Source organism: Eptatretus burgeri, chromosome 9 (assembly GCF_056783735.1).
Source record: "Eptatretus burgeri isolate ZD-2024b chromosome 9, Ebu_testis_v1, whole genome shotgun sequence".
NCBI lineage: Eukaryota > Metazoa > Chordata > Myxini > Myxiniformes > Myxinidae > Eptatretus > Eptatretus burgeri.
The window spans coordinates 27,955,650-27,980,231 of record NC_140969.1 but is presented as its reverse complement, the minus strand read 5'-3'; the positions used below and the strand labels follow the sequence as shown (position 1 = coordinate 27,980,231).

At 45.5% G+C, this 24,582-nt stretch overlaps 2 protein-coding genes across 3 annotated transcripts in view; both read left to right on the top strand.

Moving 5' to 3' along the window:
* The window catches only part of LDLRAD2 (low density lipoprotein receptor class A domain containing 2), an 814,009-nt gene that overhangs the window by 677,233 nt on the left and 112,194 nt on the right, over nt 1–24,582 (top strand). The gene's annotated exons all lie outside the window — the stretch shown is intronic.
* The window catches only part of MCM2 (minichromosome maintenance complex component 2), a 51,641-nt gene that overhangs the window by 716 nt on the left and 26,343 nt on the right, over nt 1–24,582 (top strand). The window contains exons 2-9 of the mRNA XM_085894488.1: nt 2,471–2,655; nt 8,734–8,906; nt 9,398–9,483; nt 9,889–10,063; nt 13,007–13,226; nt 16,066–16,273; nt 17,134–17,268; nt 17,365–17,556. Of these exons, the coding sequence (XP_085750614.1) occupies nt 2,471–2,655; nt 8,734–8,906; nt 9,398–9,483; nt 9,889–10,063; nt 13,007–13,226; nt 16,066–16,273; nt 17,134–17,268; nt 17,365–17,556 (1,374 nt within the window). The remainder of the gene's footprint in view (nt 1–2,470; nt 2,656–8,733; nt 8,907–9,397; nt 9,484–9,888; nt 10,064–13,006; nt 13,227–16,065; nt 16,274–17,133; nt 17,269–17,364; nt 17,557–24,582) is intronic.

The window sequence follows — 24,582 nt, the reverse complement described above, 5'->3', positions numbered from 1 at the left end:
ATATATCCTGTTGTTGTTCATGTTCATTGATATATCCTGTTGTTGTTCATGTTCATTGATATATCCTGTTGTTGTTCATGTTCATTGATATATCCTGTTGTTGTTCATGTTCATTGATATATCCTGTTGTTGTTCATGTTCATTGATATATCCTGTTGTTGTTCATGTTCATTGATATATCCTGTTGTTGTTCATGTTCATTGATATATCCTGTTGTTGTTCATGTTCATTGATTTATCCTGTTGTTGTTGTTCATGTTCATTGATTTATCCTGTTGTTGTTGTTCATGTTCATTGATTTATCCTGTTGTTGTTGTTCATGTTCATTGATTTATCCTGTTGTTGTTGTTGTTCATGTTCATTGATATATCCTGTTGTTGTTCATGTTCATTGATATATCCTGTTGTTGTTCATGTTCATTGATTTATCCTGTTGTTGTTGTTGTTCATGTTCATTGATATATCCTGTTGTTGTTCATGTTCATTGATATATCCTGTTGTTGTTCATGTTCATTGATATATCCTGTTGTTGTTCATGTTCATTGATATATCCTGTTGTTGTTCATGTTCATTGATATATCCTGTTGTTGTTCATGTTCATTGATTTATCCTGTTGTTGTTGTTCATGTTCATTGATTTATCCTGTTGTTGTTGTTCATGTTCATTGATTTATCCTGTTGTTGTTGTTCATGTTCATTGATTTATCCTGTTGTTGTTGTTCATGTTCATTGATTTATCCTGTTGTTGTTGTTGTTCATGTTCATTGATATATCCTGTTGTTGTTCATGTTCATTGATATATCCTGTTGTTGTTCATGTTCATTGATATATCCTGTTGTTGTTCATGTTCATTGATATATCCTGTTGTTGTTCATGTTCATTGATATATCCTGTTGTTCATGTTCATTGATATATCCTGTTGTTGTTCATGTTCATTGATATATCCTGTTGCTGTTCATGTTCATTGATGTATCCTGTTGTTGTTGTTCATGTTCATTGATTTATCCTGTTGTTGTTGTTCATGTTCATTGATTTATCCTGTTGTTGTTGTTCATGTTCATTGATTTATCCTGTTGTTGTTGTTCATGTTCATTGATTTATCCTGTTGTTGTTGTTGTTCATGTTCATTGATATATCCTGTTGTTGTTCATGTTCATTGATATATCCTGTTGTTGTTCATGTTCATTGATATATCCTGTTGTTGTTCATGTTCATTGATATATCCTGTTGTTGTTCATGTTCATTGATATATCCTGTTGTTGTTCATGTTCATTGATATATCCTGTTGTTGTTCATGTTCATTGATATATCCTGTTGTTGTTCATGTTCATTGATGTATCCTGTTGTTGTTCATGTTCATTGATTTATCCTGTTGTTGTTGTTCATGTTCATTGATTTATCCTGTTGTTGTTGTTCATGTTCATTGATTTATCCTGTTGTTGTTGTTCATGTTCATTGATTTATCCTGTTGTTGTTGTTCATGTTCATTGATATATCCTGTTGTTGTTCATGTTCATTGATATATCCTGTTGTTGTTGTTCATGTTCATTGATGTATTGCGTTGTTGTTCATGTTCATTGATTTATTGCGTTGTTGTTGTTGTTGTTCATGTTCATTGATTTATTGCGTTGTTGTTGTTGTTCATGTTCATTGTATTGCGTTGTTGTTGTTCATGTTCATTGATTTATTGTGTTGTTGGTCATGTTCATTGATGTATGCTGTTGTTGTTGTTCATGTTCATTGATGTATTGTGTTGTTGCTGTTGTTCATGTTCATTGATGTATTGTGTTGTTGTTGTTCATGTTCATTGATGTATTGTGTTGTTGTTGTTCATGTTCATTGATGTATTGTGTTGTTGTTGTTCATGTTCATTGATGTATTGTGTTGTTGTTGTTCATGTTCATTGATGTATCGTGTTGTTGTTGTTCATGTTCATTGATGTATCGTGTTGTTGTTGTTCATGTTCATTGATGTATCCTGTTGTTGTTGTTCATGTTCATTGATGTATCCTGTTGTTGTTGTTCATGTTCATTGATGTATCCTGTTGTTGTTGTTCATGTTCATTGATGTATCCTGTTGTTGTTGTTCATGTTCATTGATTTATTGTGTTGTTGTTGTTCATGTTCATTGATTTATTGCGTTGTTGTTGTTCATGTTCATTGATGTATTGCATTGTTGTTGTTGTTGTTCATGTTCATCGTATCCTGTTGTTGTTGTTCATGTTCATTGATTTATTGCGTTGTTGTTGTTCATGTTCATCGTATCCTGTTGTTGTTGTTGTTGTTCATGTTCATTGATGTATCTCATGTTAAATTACATTAAATTGCCAATTTGTCATGGTTGTGTTCATGGATTCACAATATGAATTGTCACCGTGCGGTAACGGATAAGTTCCAAAGGGATTGTGGATATCACAGATTGACCGGTCAAATTGCCTCCCTCATTTACCTTCTGACACTGTATTTTCCCCCAGGATTCAGATTCAGTTTTGACTCCAAGCAGTCCTTCACAACCACTGCTCACTGAAGATCCAGTAACGTCCAGTCCCGGTAGAGACCGGCCACCTTTCGAGGATGAAACGGACGCCTTGCTTGGCGCAGATGGAGACGGGGATGCGGACGAATCGGGCGAAGGTTTATTTGAAAACAATATGGAACGGTGAGTTTGAATCGGGGATTTGTGGAGATTTTAAGAACACAGAGTTGGAAGCTGTGATTCCAACCCACATCTTGTGATGAAAGCTGTTTTGCTTTCACAGCCAAAGCTTTAAGTGTCTTTCTCAGCAACGCTCATGTATCCACCAAATGATGACTCGTTTACAATTTACACGTTTTCACAATTTACACAAAATCCTTTATGGCGGTGAACAATTCATGATGCATTGAGAAGCGGTTTGTCATTTCAGAAACCAATTCTGATAACTGCTAACCAATTAATACTCCTGATAACTGCTAACCATTTCAGAAAACGATTAATAATGATAATCATATTGTTGCGGATTCGCGCCCGCCGGCGTGCGGACGGCCACGTAACTCGAATCGCGGCACGTCGCCCACCGGACGGACAATCCAGTCGTGACCCTCTCGGACTAACGCCGGGAACCAGTCACGGGTGGACCTTTCGGTCTCACCACGATCGTGCCAATCGGCCCCCGCGTGGGATAGGGTTGCTCGCCAAATTCGACCTACCTAAGTACCCACACGGAGGGTAGACCGGGCGATCGCACCTCGCCGCAGGTCGACTTCGGACACGGGCCACTTTAAGCGACCCGTTCCGTACTATCGGGATAACCGAGCGGTGTTATTCGTCGGCCTCGACGGTTCGATTAATTATCGGGCGTTTTAGCCCACGACCAACCCTTTACGTGAAGCAAGATGGAGATTCAATAGAGGAAAAGACGAAGCGAAGCGGGAAAACAGTTCAACGATAAGCACATTTATTTCGCGATGAACGGAGAGCACACATATACAATTCCACCAAAAGCACATGTAAAAGAAGAAGACAATGCAATATTACACAAAAAGCAAATGCAACAATGCAGATCTATCCGACTACCGGGCACACGGCAACACTTATACAATTTTACTTCACAGACGGCGCCGACAACACATATTCCCAAAGCAAAAGAAAAGAGAACCACCCTCCAGGATGAGGGGGGTAGGCGGGCCTGGGGCCGAGACCGTGTCGGGCCTACCCGTCTGATGATGAGACGCGGAGCGGTGGTGGTGCCTCAACTCCGCGGGCCTCGCGGACAGTGTCTGGTAGGGGGTGGGAAGGGGGCCCCCTTTGTCGCACTATCTCAGCGCGGGGGGAAACAGGAGGGGGTTGCTGATGCTCGGGGGAAGGAGGATATCACCCTGTCTCGGGTCCCGCGGCGAGCGTCTACTCCTCGACATTGGTCGCGTTACTGGCCTCTCCCTGTGCAGCTCCCGGCACCGACGCGAGCACCCCCTCGTCCGCCTTCGCCGCCGTCACCTCTCCACAGCTCCGTCCTCTTCACTCTGACTAGTACCACTTCTTTCCAGCTCCACCGACGACTCTCTTGAACCCCGCACACTCCACTCTTCACTCTGAACTGACTTGACTGACACGCAGCCGTTTATATAAGCCCCGTGGCTTCGCTCTTTCACCCTTGACCCTTCACCTCTCTAACTGGCTCCCCATTGGACCGAGGAAAAGTGGGCGTGAATGCTTTTTGATCCATGTATTTGCATATAGCGACCGCCCTCCAATGCCCTGGAGGCGGGGCCAAATCGCCCCTCGCTCACCGATTGGACGGAACAAAAGTGGGCGTGAGTCGTTTTTGATCCGTTTTTCTTCGGAAAGTCTGTGATGTTTCTGAACACGCTGCTTGGTGCGCGCCCTACACGAGTCCAGTATCGGTGCCCACAAGTGGCGCGAGAATGGTGGCGATGCGACGGTGGCGAGTTGTGACGGTAAAGGTCGTGGCTGTTGTGGTGAAGCGGCGTTGTGGTTGGTTGTTGTTGTGGTTGTTGTTGTGAAGCGGCGTTGTGGTTGGTGGTTGTTGCGAAGCGGCGTTGTGGTTGGTGGTTGTTGTGAAGCGGCGTTGTGGGACGTGGTTGGTGGTGGTAGTAATGGCGGCTGGTCCAAAATAAAGATAGTAAAAGAAAAACGGCTATCCTGAAGAGTCGCAGCCCGACTGATTGACATTTATTCCCTCTAGACAACGGGTTTGGGCCTAACTACACATATACTTACCGAGATATCTCACCTAAGGGACCTGAATGGTGGTTTGTGAATTTCGTCAACCACAACAATATCATCATAGCGTAATAACAGCATCAACGTGTTCAGTATCAGTGCGGTGTATTATTGACAATTCAATGATGAGAACCTTGTCAAGAAACTGCTTCGGTAGCACCAAGACTCTACGATGGATTGCAGTACCTTCCATCAGAATGAGAATGGATGCATGGAGCTCGCAGGATGCCCCCACATCTCCTTTTTCCAGGCTGATCCAAGAGATATCTCAGGTGCTTCCAAGGCGGAAACATCGGAACCACCGCACTAATGAAAGTGTGGTAATTAACCTGTCATGACCCACGATATTCAAACCAAGGGGGTGAGGTTCCTGGACTTGGAGAATATATTGAGGAAGGTGGGCGACAGATAAAGATATACAAATCACAATTGGAATAAACATGTAAAATGTGTAGAAATCAGCTTTACCATGATGTCTCGTGCTTTGAAACAGATAAAACGTGGCCCTGCCATTCTGGAATGTGTCAATCCCCCACCACTCCTCCCCTATGAATCCTTTAAATTGAGCATACTGTTGTGGGGCCGAGTTTCGGTGGCAAGCACAACCGCTAGGTGGAGCAGTAGAGTCGGTTCCACCGAACACCTGGAATCAAGATCGTGCTTCTCGGAGAACTCCGAAAGGCACGGGTCCCTTACAGGACCGTGAATCGCCAATAATTCGGCCGCGTGGAATAGGGTTAATTGCCAATTTCAATATACCTAAATATCCACGCGGCAAAGCTACCGGGGAATTCACACCCTCAGCAGACCTCGAGCGGAACGAGCCATTATCGTGCTCAAACCGTGCGCAACTTGGATGTAAAAAACAGCTGTAAAAAAAACTTGGATGGTTACCAAGACCCATTGGTCCAAAATGCACAATTTACCGTTTCCCAATTTCCCAACACGCACCATTCTAAGCCAATGAAAGAAGCACAGAAACGAGTTGGTACATTCAACAAGAGGGGATTTATTTACAATGGGGGGAAGGGAACACACAAAGAGCAGAGCTATCACGACTATAAGAAATGCAAATTTACACTCAAGCACTTATACAGTTGCTACTTAAAGACGGGTCCACACACACACACACACACACACACACACACACACACACACACACACACACACACACACACACACACACACACACACACACACGGACCCCGTCGGGTCTTTATTGAAGGCTTCCAGCTCGAGGAAAGGAGAGCTGGAGACCAGAACCTGTGCTTGGACCTGTCCACCTCATGTGGTCTTCGATGATCCGGCTCGGCGGGACTCGAACCCGCAACACGATTCCGCTCCAAGCACCAGGTACCGCGCTCTCCAAACGGCCACGCACCAATCGACCAAGACCAAGGAGAAGATCAGAGACGACAATGATCCAGGACCAGACGAACCAGCCAGCTCCAAGACCCGCGACCCCCAAGACGACGACGATCACGACAACCACAACCAATGCTCCCAGCCTGGCGTTCCTTTTATTCCTTTTTCCTCCGGGGTGAGAGAATCGCCATCTGAGGCGATCTCCACCCTCATTGGACGTGGTGTCATGGGAAAGTCCCTCTCTGGTAATCTCAATCCCATTGGCCAGGGTGCCGTGGGAAAGTCGCTCTCTGTGGCCATCTCAACCCCATTGGCTGGCGTGTCGTGGGAAAGTCGCTCTCTGTGGCCATCTCAACCCTCATTGGCCGGCGTGTCATAGGAAAGTCGCTCTCTGTGGCCATCTCAACCCTCATTGGCCGGCGTGTCATGGGAAAGTCGCTCTCTGTGGCCATCTCAACCCTCATTGGCTGGCGTGTCGTGGGAAAGTCGCTCTCTGTGGCCATCTCAACCCTCATTGGCTGGCGTGTCGTGGGAAAGTCGTTCTCTGTGGCCATCTCAACCCTCATTGGCCGGCGTGTCATGGGAAAGTCGCTCTCTGTGGCCATCTCAACCCTCATTGGCCGGTGTGTTGTGGGAAAGTCTCTCACTGTGGCCATCTCAACCCTCATTGGCCGGCGTGTCATGGGAAAGTCGCTCTCTGTGGCCATCTCAACCCCATTGGCCAGGGTGTCGTGGGAAAGTCGCTCTCTGTGGCCATCTCAACCCTCATTGGCCGGCGTGTCATGGGAAAGTCGCTCTCTGTGGCCATCTCAACCCCATTGGCCAGGGTGTCGTGGGAAAGTCGCTCTCTGTGGCCATCTCAACCCTCATTGGCTGGCGTGTCGTGGGAAAGTCGCCTTCTGTTGCGTGATTGGACAAGGGGCACGCCCCTGCCTTCCTGGGTGGAGTCCCGGTCTGAGACTATGGAAATCTCCGCCCACGTACGTGGCCGAACGCACGTGGGCAATGGCATCGGTGTGTGAAGTGAAGTGAAGGAGGTTTGTTGTAAACGAAACTCCGCAACGCCCCCTACCTTAGACGCAGGTAGGGGGCCCTAACTATAAACACACTCTTACCAATATAACTGCTCTATAAGGACCTGAATGCTGTGTGCTCATGGCTGCCAGATTCATAACAATACACGCACACAAGCTCCCTGCTACATTGCACATGCACAAACAACACATCACCAACAAACAGACTCAAACACAATGCACAGTTTGCAACATGACGGGCACAGAATCAGAATCGAGATAATAGCTGAGAATCGGAGTTGATTTCACACGTAAATAACCACCCAAGCCTAAAACTGTGAATGTTTGTTTGTTTTTTAAAAACATCTTTGTTACCACATAAGGTTTGTGTAATAGTTATTTACTTCTACGCAATGTGTGTTTTGTAGGTTTTTGTAACTTTTGAAAAACTAGCGAAAAACTGGGCTTGACTGATCAGTTAGTTCCCTCAGAATTACATGTGGGAAACCACCCGGGCATTACGCACAGATCAATCGCCCCGGCGTTACGCACGGGTCAATCGCCCCGGCGTTACGCACGGGTCAATCGCCCCGGCGTTACGCACGGGTCAATCGCCCCGGCGTTACGCACGGGTCAATCGCCCCGGCGTTACACACGGGTCAATCGCCCCGGCGTTACGCACGGGACAATCACCCCCGACGTTGCGTACGGGACAATCGCCCCGGCGTTGCGCACGGGACAATCGCCCCGACGTTGCGCACGGGACAATCGCCCCGGCGTTGCGCACGGGACAATCGCCCCGGCGTTGCGCACGGGACAATCGCCCCGGCGTTGCGCACGGGACAATTGCCCCGGCGTTACGCACGGGACAATCACCCCGGCCCTCTCAGGATCATTGCCCCGGTTACGGGGTGTTCTCTCTCTCCCTGAATCCCCGGGACTGTTTTTATTTTTTAAACTACTTCAAACCTCTGTGCACACACCGAGTCCAAGAAGCCGTTTTTATCTCATCCCGTCCAGCGTTTTGGGAGTGCGTTGAAGTCTAACAAACCCACAAAAAACCGATACTTCCTGAATTATCATTTGATATCCCATTGCCTGCAGTTACAGTGTGAACTGTATTGATCAGGGAACTGGGTGTGCAGCATGTCCACAGTAAATCGCAAGCAAATAGCTGCACTTCACGGAATTTTCCCCAAAAATATAACTAAATGAAGCTGCTCAGTGCGATTTGCACTCGTTTCCGGTTGCGATACATGATAATTATGTTAGCGGTGTGTGCGCACGTACATTCCTGTGCACTGTACTTGGTTGTTCCTTTCCACCGATGTTGGGATTGTGCATTAGTAATCTCCTTGATTGCTGTCATTTTTCGATAAGGAAACGTTGTCTGTATTTCGCAATTGCTTTTCAATTTACAGTGGTTTTATTTATTTATTTATTTATTTATTTTTGCGCAATGCTTTCAAGTCTTTCACAGTTGGTTTTTGATGTTTTGATTTGTCTTCTGCTGTGTTGAATTATTTAATTAAGGCTTGGACAAATGTCTGAACCGTGTTAAACAATTGACATTCCACCAAATGACGAAAACCTAACGAAGAAATTTCTTTATTCTCATTACCTCACAATCCCTCAGTGACTACCGGCCAATATCTGGCCTGGACCAGTACGAGCAGGAGGGCTTGGACGATGCTGATTCTATGTCTGAACTCTCTTTTGGGGCCCGAATGGAAGTGGAAGACAAGTTGGATAAACGAGATCGTGATCAGGGTTGGGGAGGCTCCCGGACAGGAAGAGGCTTGCTTTACGGTGAGAGAGAGAGGGAGAGGGAGAGGGAGAGGGAGGTTGGGGCGGGGGCGAGTGGAAGCGAAGACATGCGTCAGTGATGTTGGTTAAAGGTAGTTAGCGAGTGCCTGTTGGACTGGGGTGCAAATTTCAATTTGGCGAGCTGGTTGTCTCATTACTGTGGTGCGGCCGTGCTGTTGATGCCCTTCCACATTCCACATTTGGGCAGGAATTTGTAATTTCTTCACGGTGCCGATGATTACATGAGCAGACAAGACACTTGGCTTAACTTCCAATGGATGACGTGCTTTGTGATGTTGGATGATGTGCATGTGAGACAGCAAGAGGGCAGTTTATTAGCTGGGTCGAGATTAAAATCCAGGGTGGACAGCTCAGAGGCGAGTGCGCGTACCTTTAAGTCTAAGCTATCCTTTCAGGCCATAAGATCATATAAAAGTCACGATAAACTGTCAATTGTTTTTCCTTACAATTCACAACATCAATTCCTTGTGTAGAATCCAGTGACGAAGAGGATGGCGCACCTTCGCGAAAACGACGCTTAGCAGAGAGGGCTGCAGAAGGTCTCGAAGATGATGAAGAGGTAAGGAACAAAGGGAACAGAACAAGGGGACTGCTGTGAATAATTGCAAGCAAGGGAACTCCCTTTCTGTTTCACTGATCTGCGTCTGCCAATCCACCCCGAAACTCGCCTTCACCCCCTCCCCACTATTTAAATAAAAAAAAATTGTTTTTGACAGGCTGTCAAAGATGGCTGTGTGTCCCGAGATGCAATATGAGCACAATTGCCTTTTTCCTTGTACCCCTGTTTTTATGGAGACTATGCATCCAGTATAGGCATTTGCAGGAAGTTGTTTATCTTGGTTGGTTGTTGAGGTTTTGGAAAAAGCAAAAAGGGCAAAACATTCCCTTTTTTGGAGAAAGTAGTGGGTATCTGTGAGACCATCAAAAAGTATTGTGATCTCTTGTCTGGCCTCCATTTTTCCAGATGATTGAAAGCATCGAAAACCTGGAGGACATGAAAGGGCACTCTGTGCGTGAGTGGGTGTCCATGGCTGCGCCACGTCTTGAGATCCACAACCGTTTCAAACACTTCCTCCGTACACATGTGGATGAAAGAGGCCACAACGTATTTCGTGAACGCATCTCGGACATGTGCAAAGGTACGTACGTGTGTGGTGTGCATTCTTCGACCATGTTTGATAATGTTGGCCCGTGTTCTCGATTCCCTCCCGACACTTTTATATTTGTGCCTCGAGCCTCGTGTGGAATCCGCTTTTTCCCTTTTCCATAACTTGCGAAGGGAGATTCTTGCACAACTTTTGTTGGCTGTGCCTTTAATATTTTGATTTCTTATGTAACGTGATCGGGAGCAGTGGCGATGCTCCGCAGTCATAGCCAGGATGCCAAGAAAATATAATACGTGAATGCCAAAATTGATATTGATATCCTTGACTAGTTTCTGATATCTTAAATGCTGTAAGCAATGGGTTAGATTGCTTTGAATAGCTCTGATTATTTTATTACACCTTATTAACCTCTGCCATCTTCGAAGATGGATGGAGGTTACTGTTTTCACCCCTTTCTGTCTGTTTGTTTGTTTGTTTGTTTGTTTGTTTGTGAACAGTATTACGGAAAAACTCCTCGACGGATTTCGACAAAACTTGGTGGGGGGGGGGGTTATGTATGGTCCAAGGATCATGCCATTAAATTTTGGACTTGGTCCCCCCCCAAAAAAAAATTTAGAGAAAATATATATTTTTTTGCATTTCTACATGTTTTAAGTGATTTCCAACCCCCCCCCCAAAAAATTGTTACTCCCCCCCAAAAAAGAATTTTTTTTTGCATTTATACATGTTTTAAGTGATTTCCAACCCCCCCAAATAAATTGTTACCCCCCCCCCCAAAAAAAGAATTTTTTTTTTGCATTTCTACATGTTTTAAGTGATTTCCAACCCCCTCCAAAAAATTGTTACCCCCCCCCAAAAGGATTTTTTTGCATTTATACATGTTTTAAGTGATTTCCAACCCCCCCCAAAAAAAATTGTTACCCCCAAAAAAATTTAGAGAAAAAAATGTTCTTTTTGCATTTTTACATGTTTTAAGTGATTTCCAACCCCCCCCCAAAAAAAAAATTGTTGGAGAAAAAAATAATTTTGCAACTTTTTTTTCAACAAAATTTCGATTTCTTTTTTTTGCATTTCTACATGTTTTAAGTGATTTCCAACCCTCCCCCCCCAAAAAAAAATGGAGAAAACTATAACTGTCAGCATTGTTGACATCATCTTTCATGAATAAGATATAAGGTTCACTTGAGTGACCCAGCAGTATTGGCGGCGGAGGTTTTGCACTCTCCCGAGTGCTCCCCCTCTAGTTCTTTGCTGTATTCGATGAAAAATAGTATTTTTGATCCTCTGTTTATCTAATTAGGATGTGATTGACCATGTCTGTCACATTGCGTGGTGAACGCTAGAACAAAATAACAATCCATCCATTCCTTTCCAATGGGCACCGAAGGAATTCTGCAGCTTCAGGGACACAGTTTACTCACCGTCTTCCCCACTGGTGTAGTTTTGTGGTTGCCATTGGCTAATACGAGTTCATCCGCCTTTTGATGGCATTTGCTCCATCAAGGGTACTACTACCCCTCTTAGGCTTCCTGAGTTGCCACCTAGGAATCAGCATTGGTGTTTGCTGGCAGTACTGTCCCTCAATTGTAATGTTTCTCAAATGATTTAGTCAGACCACAGTAGCAGCGGGAGGATCCACAAGAACATGGAAGCACCCACTTGCCAGACTTTGATGGTTGCCACTCCTATTTTTGAAGTCATGGTACCTACCTTGCATTAGATGAGCTGCTAAAAAGCTGAAGAACCTCTATCTGTCCTGAAGATGTGACGACTGTTGATCCGGCTCCTACCCTTTGACCTGCCTGGCTTGGTAAGATCTACCAGCAATGAGGCTACCTCCAGAAGAAGCCACAGGAGCAAGCAAGCTTCCCCACTATGATCAAAGTGGTAGTCACGATCAGGGAAAGATCATGTTACCCATTGGTTCCAGCTAGCAACTTACTTAGAGTGTCAGGCTGACGTCCACGAGGGCTGCTGATGAGTGACAGAGCATGGAGTTTCTGGAAAGGCCATGTCTGCCGAGCCCCTGCTAGATCCAAATTAAACGAGGTGCTGAGTTGGCTGCAAACATAGTTGTAGAAGATTGTTTTGCAGCATTTGATATTGCAAGATGAGAGCGTATGTCTTCCCACAATTAAGAGTTTCTTTATTTGGTGGCAAACCACATGAGTGATGTGATCCACGAGGACAGCGAGAGCGGTGGCCTCTTGTCAACACTTTCCCTTCAATCCAAAATGTGTGGCTATTTTCTGCCCATAAGGTTGTGAATCCCCTATCATCGGATCATGCCACTGTGCTCCAGTAGTTTCTTGCATGGTAGATGCCGTAACATCTATCTATATATTACTAAACCTCTCATCTTGTTTATATATATATATATATATTCCCAAAATACAGTCAAAACGGCACACGAGAGTGCAAATTTTTTGGGCCACCTTACTCACCATTCGCCTGCGGTGCGCAGTATCACGTTTCATTCAAATCGGGCAATGAAAAAATTATTAAAAATTCAATTCCCAATTCAGTGAAGTTTTGGTACGACGATCCATAAAGCACAAGGACAAACCATGGAGAATGTGTTGATATACCTCGAGAACCCGGTTGGCCGAACGATGACTCATGAGGTAAATGCTCAAATTTTCTTCAAGTTCAAGTTTGACTACTAAATAATATGAAAATTTGGTCTTTTTTTTATTTTTTTTTTCATCAACCGCTGTCACAACAGGAACCCAACAGGTTCACGGGTCATCTAGTGTCTTTTAAAGTTGTGCATCTGCACCACCTTTGTTCTGCATGACTTGGCCGAGGTGTCACCACTGATGTCATTGGATTTCAATATACAAACCTCTGCAGTGTTGTTCTTGATAGTGATGTGATTTTTGTGGGTCTTGGGGGGGTTTTTTGTTTGGATGATGTGACTAACAACCATAGTTGTAAATGTTCTTATTGAGCATTTTCTTGACTGTTTTCCCATAGAGAACCGCGAATCACTCATTGTGAGCTATGAGGAATTGGCAGCTCGAGAACACGTCCTCGCTTACTTCCTGCCCGAGGCTCCGGCTGAGATGTTGAGCATTCTCGATGCAGCGGCAAAAGAGGTTGTTCTCTCGATGAATCCCAAATACGATCGCATTGCATCTACAATCCACGTCCGCATTTCTAACCTGCCACTGGTAGAGGAGCTCAGAACGCTGCGGTAAGCACCTGCTCCCACACCTTGCTCTTTCTCCGGTTACTTGAACGGTACATGCTGTGTGAATGTGCATTTGGTGGGGAAAAGGGAATTTTTATTTATGGTTGATAGCTTGGTCACACACGATACCGACGAGCTGCTTTGTTCTCTCCGATGTCTGCCGGATGCAAGTTGTGAATGCTGGAGTGCTTTGTGTTCGGTTTCACTTTGAAGATAATTTGAAAACACAATAATGATCTTCTTGAAAATGTCCACTTGATATTTTGCACGTTAAAAAAAAAAAAAAAAACTTAAAGTTATTCCTCTGCCCCCATTTCCCCGGATAATGATCCTCAAATGCCGTAAACATTCTAATCAGGTAAATGTTGGATCACTGTGGAATTGCACTTCACTTCAGATTGTTAGTCAGTGGTTTCCCCATTTAAAAAAAAAAAAAAAAAGTATTTTCCGTTTCCAAAAAAAACCCAAAATCTTTTTTGTGTTATCAGTGGAAAAAGAAGAATTTATTTGTGCACTTGCATTGGAAAAAAAATAAAATGTTCCTCAAGTCTCCACATCTAAAATCCTCCACAGCACACCTGTGCGGTGTATTTTGCCATCCGTGTGACACTGGCATGTGAAATAATTAAATAATAAATTGCAGTTGTGAAAATGTGCAGACTGCATCCATGGGACGTGGCGCTTCAATCGAAATTAATCTCGATGACGATGTTCATGTATGCTCACCAACAAAGGAAGAGCCCCGGCGTTACGCACGGGACAATCTCCGCGGCGTCGCGCAAGGGACAATCTCCGCGGCGTCATGCACGGGTTAATCACACCGGCGTTACACACGGCGTTACACACGTTACAAACTGCAGCTGTGGCAGTATGCACGTTGACATAAACACACCGGGTGGAAAAAGTGAAAAGCGTGGTTAAGCAATTGGTTCATGTCTCTCCATCCGTCTGTCCACAAATGTCAGTTTATGATTGATGAACAACTTGATTTAAATTGAATGTCGTACTTTATTTTGATTGTTAATCCGGAAGCAAAGCTGCCGTTTAACAGTACTTTGGCTCTGAATTCATCCTGATCATACATGTGCAGAGACGAGTGAGATAATATTTTTATTCCGTCTGCCTGTCTGGCAGTGAAACAAAATTGAAAATCATTCCAAACAGGAAACCTACTGTTTTTAAGAATGACATAAAGGACACAAACAACAGGGACGAATAACTCATGTAATGTGATAGGGTGATGTAATCGACACTGCGTCAATGGCAGTAAATTCCCGGAAACGTTTACACGACTTTTCCGATCTTTATTTTATTTCAATTGAATTTTACGCTTGAACACTGCAGAACATGCAATGCCTTCTTGTCACTTACACGAATTTGGTACTTGTACTTGGTTGGACATGTTAAATAGGATGGCGTATAAGACTACTTCAAAAGCACTAAACTTCTGGATTAAAAAAATATATATATATTTAAACGAACTTTAAAACCGTTATCTTGTATATTATTTCCGAGTTTGTGGTTTCGTGTCGCGCTATCTTCGACTTTGTTCTGCGCTCGAGTAACGTGATATTCGGCTTACGTTATCTCAAAGACCATATGAGGTGCATGGTACAAAAAAAGTAAATAAAATGGTTCTGAAACAGTGAAATCGTATTCCACTGACTGCATTAAAGTAAAATTACTACTGATACTCTGCATCAGTTCCTTTCTCAAACACACCCACCCCAACATGTCGCGCAGAGCGCGGGTTATGCTAGTTTTATTTAAGTACATACCTAAACACTGCGCAGGGTGACGTGTTCAATGAACTCTCGAGTTATTTAATGTTTTTAAAATTTTATTGTTTTTGGCAATCTCATCTGTATTTCAACCATTTTTCACCATTAAAAAAAGTTTCTCCAAAGTGGAATGCACGCGTCTGTCATGACTGACATTTTGCTTTCACCGGCGTTTGTATTTTCAGGGAATATTTTGATTGAAATTTCAAATCGAATTTCACTTTGACTGGGCACTCCAGAGATTGATTGATGGAATTTTATTCAGGACGGTTGGACTCCGCTATTCGCGGATTCGCTATTCAAAGAACTTGCTGATTCACGGTTTATAAAATGCCAGCTGCTTTGACGTTTTTTTTTTTTTTTTTTTTTTTTTTTTTTGCGTTTTCGTGGGCGTATTTGTCGTTTCTTTTCACAAGATTTTTTTTTCATTTTCCCTCATGAATCACCAACCGCCGGGAACCTATCCCCCCTTTATCCATTGAAACAATGCCCCAACATTCGCAGCATTTTTCAGGAACATATCTCCCACAAATAGCGGGGTCCAACAGTATTTCATATCAGTAAGAGAGATCAAGATTCAGAGCTCAGCTCATCAGCGTCCGAAGCGGCTGCAATTGACGTAAGCAAAGCCTTGACTGCTCTTGCTCTCCGAGTATAGACGTTATCACTTGTGCATCAAATTGCAGTGCATGTTTTTTTTTCCTACTTTTCCTAATTATGCTGCGGGAATTAGGTCTGTGGAGAATCGCACACACAAAATCAGACGATATAGTGAATATTTTATTTATAATTCGACCTTGTCTTGACTTTCTTTTCTGTAATTTTCTACATTCCATTTCTTTCCGTGTCAGAGTTTCTCCGTTTCAAGGCACCAATTCTGTGAGTTCCGTCCATTTTCCACGATCAGGGAAAATCACTGGCTCTATATATAATTTAAAGAGGTGATTGCATATTGGTCACGGTGCCTTTTCATTCGGAGCACTTGGACGTTCATCTTGCGCCGATTGACCGTGATGGCAATGCCATTATATAGCTTTGCTTTGACCCCATACCCCATACAGGCAGCTCCACCTGAACCAGCTGATCCGTACCCGTGGTGTGGTTACGAGCTGCACGGGAATTATGCCTCAGCTGAGTGCAGTGAAGTACACGTGTGCCAGGTGTAACTGCATCATGGGTCCTTACATGCAGAACCAGCATCAGGAGCTGAAGCCGGGATCATGCCCAGAGTGCCAATCTTCAGGCCCCTTTGATATCAATATGGAGCAGGTTTGATTCGTGCATTTTGTTTGTTATTCTGCTCTTTCCCAATGTACGTGCTGTATAACAAGCTTGAGCCAGGGCTTTTTTGAGCTGTACACGCGATTGTTCTGTAAAACTAATGAAAAATCTTTTTTTGTTGGGGTGCAAAGTCAGGGGGGGGATCTGTCCCTTCAAACTGAATAACAATTACCTTGTACTCTACTATTAAAGGGGAGCCCCAGCCCCTATTTCTGTGTTCACTGTAAACTCCTTTAATATCACAAAAATTTCATATTGACACGTACATGTATGGACCGGCGCTGTTCGTTGGGGTGGTGCGCATGCTTGGTCGCTGGGATGACGCTTTTGCACTTGGCGGGTCAGTTGGCATGCGTGCTTGGAGACCGGGGTGGCGCACTTGCGGTGCATGCGTGCTTGGAGACCGGGGTGGCGCACTTGAGGTTGGCTGGTGGGTTTTTTCCGCACAGTTGGTGGAGGAGAGGGTGGGTAGGTTGGCACGGGTGGTCGGGGGGGGGGGTGGATGGGATGTGTTGGCGAGCTTGGTCGGGGTGTGTGTGGTCGTGATTGTTGCTGGATGGACTTTTTATCTGCTCAGTAAAATGTAATTACATTTTTGGGGAACTGCGAGTCCTTCTTTCAGGAATGTATGGGAAACAAAATGACTCCAGGGATACCCCTTCCCCTGCACTGTTTGCACCTGTTCCTTCAATGCTGCAATTTCCCACTCTACAGATATTTATGATTTGACGTTGTTGTATTTCCATCAACTGGTTTGAATGTGCAATCGTTTTTGGGGCTTGGAGGGAATGTATGCAGTGTTCTCCAGTGTACCAACTCATCTTGGGGTACTTACTTGTGTCTCCCAGACAGTGTATCAGAACTACCAACGTATCACCATTCAGGAGAGTCCGGGGCGAGTGGCTGCTGGACGTCTCCCTCGATCCAAAGATGCTATCCTGCTGGCAGACTTGGTCGATTCAAGCAAACCTGGAGATGAGATTGTGAGTTCGGGAAAATGTGCGTTTACGCCACGATTATGGGAACTTGGCTTTTTTTTTGTTTGTTTTTTTAATTTTCCTTCCTTATACTCTCTGCAGGAACTCACAGGCATTTACCATAACAACTATGATGGAAGTCTGAACACTACCCATGGGTTCCCTGTGTTTGCCACTGTGATTTTGGCAAATCACATTGTCCACTTTGGAGATCGCACTGCCTTGGAAACCCTCACGGATGACGATGTGCAGAAAATTGTCACGTTTTCAAGGGATGGTTGCATTGGGGAGAGGGTGAGACCTGGGGAAGGGAGTTGTAAAATCTGATTGACATTTGTGGGTGAACGTAGGTTATGGGATGTATTGTGTGTACCTACTTGCGTGCATGCAGAGTTTAATGAGAGATGGACTGTAAAATGTTGTCAGTCGTGTGTGAGACTGGATGCAGCTCGAAACCTCACTTCCCGAAATATGCTGGTAACATGTCATGGTGGCGGTTTTCCCTACACAGTCAGTGGGGAAATTTATGGAGAAATTTCTCTCCCCAATCAATGCCCACACGTGGGATTTATCCAAACTCTATCCTCTAAATGCTGAGTATCAAGCGAGGAAGCAGCACGCACCAATATTGAACGACTTTGATATGATTCAGCCATGATCAGAATCAAACTGCCGACCTCTCAGACTTAGGGCGGATGCCCGAACCACATTGCCACTGGTGTTTTAAAGAAAGCAGCATTTGTTTGTTTTACTAAATAATAGTGCCATCCATACTTCATCTATCTCATTGGATGTGTAATTGCCAATAACTTCTGCCTTTCCTTCTCCCTCTTCCTTTCCCCTTCCGTCCCCCTCTCCTCCACCCCCCTTGTCCGTCTGCCTCTCCGTCCATCTGCTTCTCAATTTCCCTCTGCCTCAAAACGTTCTAAAGGGTTAAAATTTCTAACTGTTGTTTACATTTTAATTGGTTGCTAGGCAAAACTAAGAGGTCGAGTTTATGATTACTGGTCGAAAACAAATGTTCAGGCGTGGAACTGGAACTTATAAATCAAAGTTAAATAAAACAATCGGTGATTGACGTGTTCTTTAATTGTTCCCACGTTGAATGTCTTTAAGAACACAGCCAATTTGAGTTATCATCTTTCCTTTTTGATTGATTGGTTGGTTGAATTTAGATTCGTAAGGATTGCATAATCGGCTGCAAGCGATATATTGATTCTATGTCTGGTGTGGGTTCAATTTCCGACCTGACAATAACACTTCGGAGCCGTGATCCACTGCAGGCAGGTCATTGTTTTTGGTCACATGACCGTCTGTGAACTGGAGCTCCACTGACCTACTTTCACTTGTAGATACAGCGCCGATAGAAAGTCCACACCCCCTTTCCAAACGTTCACCTTTTGTTGCCTTGTAGCCTGGAATTAAATTGCATTAAATCAGACTTTTTCCACCTTTGTTTACATATCATAACCCACAACTTCCAAGTGAAAAACAAATTGTACAAATTTCAGAAAATTAACTTAAAATACAAAACAAGGATATCTTGGTTGGATAAGTGTCCACCCCCCTTATAATCGCAATTTTAAATTAGCTCAGGTGTAACCAATCACCTTCAAAATCACACACCAAGTTAATTGACCTCCACCTGTGTTAAATTGTCATGATTCTGATGATTTCAGAATAAAATCAGCTGTTCCTGTAGGTTTTCTCTGCTGGGTAGTGCATTTCACAACAAAGGCTCAACCATGAGAATCAAGGACCTTTTAAAAGACCTCTGGGATAAAGTTGTGGAAAGGCACAGATCAGAGGATGGGCATAAAAAAGATTTCAAAGGCCTTGAATATCCGTTGGAGCACAGTCAAGACGATCATTAACAAGTGGAAGGCTTATGCTTCCACCAAGACCCTGGCGAGATCAGGCCGTACCTCCAAATTGGATGACCAAGCAAGGAGTAGACTGATTAGATAGGCTACCAATAGGAAAATTGCAAAGACTGGTCACTGTGTGTATGTGACCACAATATCCCAAGCACTCCACAAGTCTGACCTGTACGGTAGGATGGCAAGAAGAAAGCAATTACTCAAAAAGCCGACCTTGAGTCCTGTTTGAAGTATGCAAAAAACCACTATGGATATTTTGAAGCCATGTGGCAAAAAGTTTTGTGGTCTGAAGAAACAAAGATGGAACTTTTTGGCCGAAATGCAAAACGTTACATTTGGCGTAAACCCAACATAGCACATCACCCAAAGAACACCAACCCTACTGTGAAGCATGATGGTGGCAGCATCATGTTATGGGGATGTTTCTCATCAGCAGGGACTGGGACACTTGTCAGGATAGAAGGGACAATGGATGGAGCAAAAGACAGAAAAATCCGAGAGCAAAACCTGCTGCCCTCCGCAAGAAAGCTGAAATTGGGACGGAAGTTCACCTTTCACCGTGACAATGACCCGAAGCACACTGTCAAAGCCACATTGGAGTGGCTTCGGAACAAAAATATAAATGTCCTTGAGTGGTCCAGTCAGAGCCCCGACCTAAATTCAATCGAAAATCTGTGGCACGACTTGAAGATTGCTGTCCATCAACGCTCCCCACACAACTTGATTGAGCTTGAACAGTTTAGTGCAGAAGAATGGGCAAATATTGCCCAATCAAGGTGTGCAAAGTTGGTCGAGACGTATCCCAACATATTGTTACGTTTGAGGGGGGGGGTATGCATTCAAAGGGTAATTAGGATGTTTAATTAGGTATGCCATGCTGTTCGAGTTTACCAGGATCTCGATGTAATAAGTAGCAATTCAGTGGTGATAAGTTGTCTAGTAAATGTTCATTTCTTCAAGGGGGAAATGATAATTGTCACGTAATTAGATAGGGACACGGGATAGGGTAAGTGTGTCTGCGTAAACCCCTTTTAGTAGTCCCTGGAGGCTGGCCGTGACGTCGCAGGACAGTGCAGCGGATGGCTCCGCCCCGTGATCACGATTGGCAGAAGGCGACGGCGGTGGGCCAATAAACGGCTCGATTGGAAGTGACGAGGACAGGAGGATAAAAAGGTTCTGTTTGGGGTCGAAAAGGAAGAGGAAGAAGATTGGGACAAAAAGATCGTGTTTTTTTGGTGTGGAGGCTGTTGCGCGGGAAGCGTACTTGTTGTTGTGCTGATTCGATCGTGTTCTTCATCGTGTCTTGGAGCCTTGCTGAGCCTCGTGCCTCACCTTGGTTGGCTCTGGGGTTCTGCTGACTCGGAGTACGGGGTCGAACGGCGGGCGGACCTGCCTCCCTCTCCTGCTCGCAATTTGGCGCCAGAACTGGTTCCCTGGCGGCTGTGAGCGGACTTGGGCCAAGACCAGGAGGTCGACAGCACCACGGTTTCTCCTGCCCCCCTGACGAGAGCAAGGCCAGCTCGTCCGACGCCGATCCAGGGACAGTTGCGTCCACACCACGGTCCAGCCTGACCACCAGAAGTAGCTCGTTGTGTGTGTGTGTGTGTGTGTGTGTGTGTGTGTGTGTGTGTGTGTGTGTGTGTGTGTGTGTGTGTGTGTGTGTGTGTGTGTGTGTGTGTGTGTGTGTGTGTGTGTGTGTGTGTGTGTGTGTGTACTTGGTGCCTTAGAGGGTTTGAGATTTGTATATTCATTGGAATTGTCTGTGTTTTCCCCACGCCCGATCCCACACCATCCCGTCGAATCGCCCCGGATCCCTTTTCTTGCCGAGTCTTGTTATTTCTGGTTAATAATAAAAACAAATAAACATCATCAACTCAGTGAAAAGTGACTCGTGCCACCTTCCTCGTCCCGTTTGCGGTAGAGCGATTAGAACCGCCATGTTTGGGTCATAAATAAATAAACCGCCTCCATCGTTTTGGCTCATTCTACGTTGGCGGGACTGTTCAAGTCCTGTGGACGTCACATTGGTGTCAGGGTGTTGGATGTTGGAACCCCTCTAAATTATATTTGGTATCGGGAGAATATACCAAGATTAAAATCTCGCCACGAATTGGAATATAAAATTACTGCAGAAAAGCGCGCGAGCGTGGGGAAATTTTGGCGGGAGTTTTCAAATTAAATTTAATTGGTGGCAAACGGGACTTCTGCACCATGGCGGATGTGCAGATGTTTGAGCAGGAAGGCCACGTGTCTGGCAGCGAGTCGGGGGAAGAAGGGAGAGACGGGGGTAGGGTTGGAACCTCCCCCATTCAGAGCGTGGACCGTGCTTCATCGCCCGTAACGGAGCCGGCAGTGCCGGAAACCGGCGCGATGTCGATCCAGACAATGTTGGAACGTTTAATAGCAGACATGACGGTACAAATGGCAAATCAAGTCGTGACACAGAGGGCAGAAATGACGGTACAAATGGCAAAAATGACGGCACAGGGGGCAGAAATGACAGATCAATTGGGGGTAATGGGGGAACAGTTGGGTGCACGGATTGATTTAATGAGGGATGAATTAGGGGAAAAGATGGAGAAAATGAAAACTGAGATGCATGAGTGTGTGGATGTTAAATTGGGAGAAATACAAAGTAAATTTGAGGATAGATTGGAGGAAACAAAGGTAGAAATTACATTGGAGGGGGAAAATATACGAAAAAAATTGGTAGATAAAATTGATGCAACGAACATTCGGGTTGATAAAGTGGATGAAAGCCTGGAACGTCATCGTGCCTGTGTGGATGCTCGTATGCAGCTGCAAGTTGAAGAGTGGGGAGAGCTGAGGAAGCAAGCGATGAATTTAGCGGAGGAGGTAAAAGGATTGGAGGCTCGTTTGGACGAACAAGATAAAATTATGAGCCAAGATGAAGTCTTGGATAAAGGCCTGGTAGAGCCGTCTTTTGTAAGTAGAGTGTCCGGGTTGGTTGAGGAGCAGCTACAAACTCGCGACGGAGCCTTGGAGGAGGTTGTGTGGGCCCAGAAGATCCTGCGGGAAGAGGTGAATCGGTCCATTCAACGTTTGGAACAGGAGGCAAAATTGACCCATGAGACCCTCACCACAAAACATCTTTGGCCACAGTGGGCTCCGAAATTGGATACGCAGCCACAAGGGTGTTTGATCGCTGGGCTGGATTCGGACAAGGGAGAAACTGAGAAGCGGGCCACCGTAAAAGTGATCCCCCTCGTAAATTTTGACGGGTCAGGGAGCGTTGAAGCTTTTCTGACGCAATTTGAGTGCATTTCCCGACTAAACGGGTGGAATGAGCGGGAACGTACAGGGAATTTGGTGGCAACTTTGCGGGGACCAGCCGCAGATGTGTTAAACGTGATCGCGGAGGGGATGTTGACCAGCTCCCACATTTGCGAGGCGTTGAGCCGTCGGTTTGGGTTCGCGGCAAACTGTGATCTGGTGCGGGCCCAGCTCCAGCACCGCAGATTAAAGCCGGGTGAGACAGTGCAGGAGCTGGCACAGGACATTTACCAATCAGTCAGGATCGCGTATCGGGACCTTACAGTGGAGGCATGGGACAGACTGGCACTAGAGAAATTTTTAGCTGCTCTTCCTGACCCTGAGGTCCGAGTGCTAGTGGAGCTACAGGATCCACCCACCGTGCACCGAGCGGCCGAGTGCGCAGCCAGGCTGGCCTCGTGGAGTCGGCCTGGTCGGGTGCCCGAGAGGCCATCGGTGACGATCCGACAGGCAGAGATTCAGTATCAGGGAGGGGGGCTGGGAGAAATTGGCATTACCCAAATGTTTCAGGAAATTTGCCAGAAACTGTTAAGTTTGATAAAGGGTAATTCGGTAGTTGGTGTGCCAAAGCGGCGGGGTCCAGCCCAGCCAATAGAGCAATTCGATTATGGCCGAGGGGGTCCGGAACCGGAAGAGACATTACACCGACACCCACGGGGGCCTTTTATGGGGAGTTGTTTCCGGTGCGGGCGAAGAGGACACATGCAACGATATTGCCGGTACCCGGCGATGGAGGGACCCTCCAATCGACTTTTAGACTCGGAGAGGGTGAATCCTCCTGCTGAACCACCAGGTCTATCCGAGATGTCCTTTCATAGGTCGGGTCCGGAGATCACTGTCGGGGGTCGGGGAGACTAGATTGGGCTGAGCATATACGGCCATGCTCGGCTGCTGAGATTGTGGCGAAGTGCCCTCCTTTGGTGGAAAAAAATGAATTGTGGGAAAATTGGCATGGGTTTGTAAGTTCTGCTGGGTTTTAGAGTGACAATCGGGACAGTGGGTAATTGGTAACAAAGCGGGCACAAGTGGCTGTCCAATGGCTGGTGCGTGGATCGGGTGAGAAGTGCTGTGTGAGTTGTTTTAAGTTAAGAAGTGAAATGTATGGTGCACACATTGATTTTTTATTGGACATGGTGTGGTAACAGGGAAGGTCATGGTCGGCGAAGTGTTAGAAATGCAGGTGTCACATGTAAGGCCGATGGGGTGGGGGAGTCATGTGGGTTTTGTGGGTGGGGATGATGTGCTTGTCCACAGGGATTGCTGAAGCTCACGGTGAGCGTGAATTGCGACCCCCTTCAAGGAGATTCACCACCTGGTGGCTAATGGTGACAGTGTCTGGAGGCAACTGGGAGAGGGTCTGGTTGGGCGACCAAGGCGGGTAGGACCTTGGCGACCCAGGAAGGCCAGAGGAGCCAGTGAGACCCCTTCCAGAGTGTTGTACGGGATTAGAGCTGATGGCTACCAGGGGGGAGGGAATCAAAAGGAGCGGGACGGAGAAACGTCCGGGTTGGACTAAAGCTTACCTGTGAGCATGGTTGCACCTGAGATGCCCCCATCATCTTGTGGTAACCCACCCCACGGCCACGACGGGATTCAGCCTGCATGATTAAAATGAGGACCATGACCTAGAAATGTGATGATGACCATGGTGTGAGTGTTGTGAAGATGTATGAGTCCCACTCGATCCCGCACAACTTGACATGTGCAGCAAGGGCATGATGTCCGCATAATTTTGGGGCAAGCAAATTTGAAAATTGGCTCCCCAGGTAACGCTGGGTCTATTAGCATCCACTGGGGGAGGCGGTCAAGTGTAAATATCCTGTGAATAGTGTCGTTAATGCTTGGAGTAGGAATGTAAAGTATAAGTGTTGTGTTTTTGTGGAACCTTTTGTTTCCCCTCCCCAGATCACTGGAAGAGTGTTGGGCAAGAGCGATGATCCAGAGGATGGAGTGCAACTTCGCTCAGTGCTCTCATGTGATAAAATAAAATAAAATAAAAAAAACGAATGATTGTTCAGGCGAGGATAAGGCCATAAGGGGGTAGTACATTAAGCAGGATAGGTAAGTTAGCTGCGACTCGCTGCCCATTGCCCCTCCTACTTTATTTCGTTAGGTTAATTAGGTGTGAGTCAGTAAGTGTTAAGGC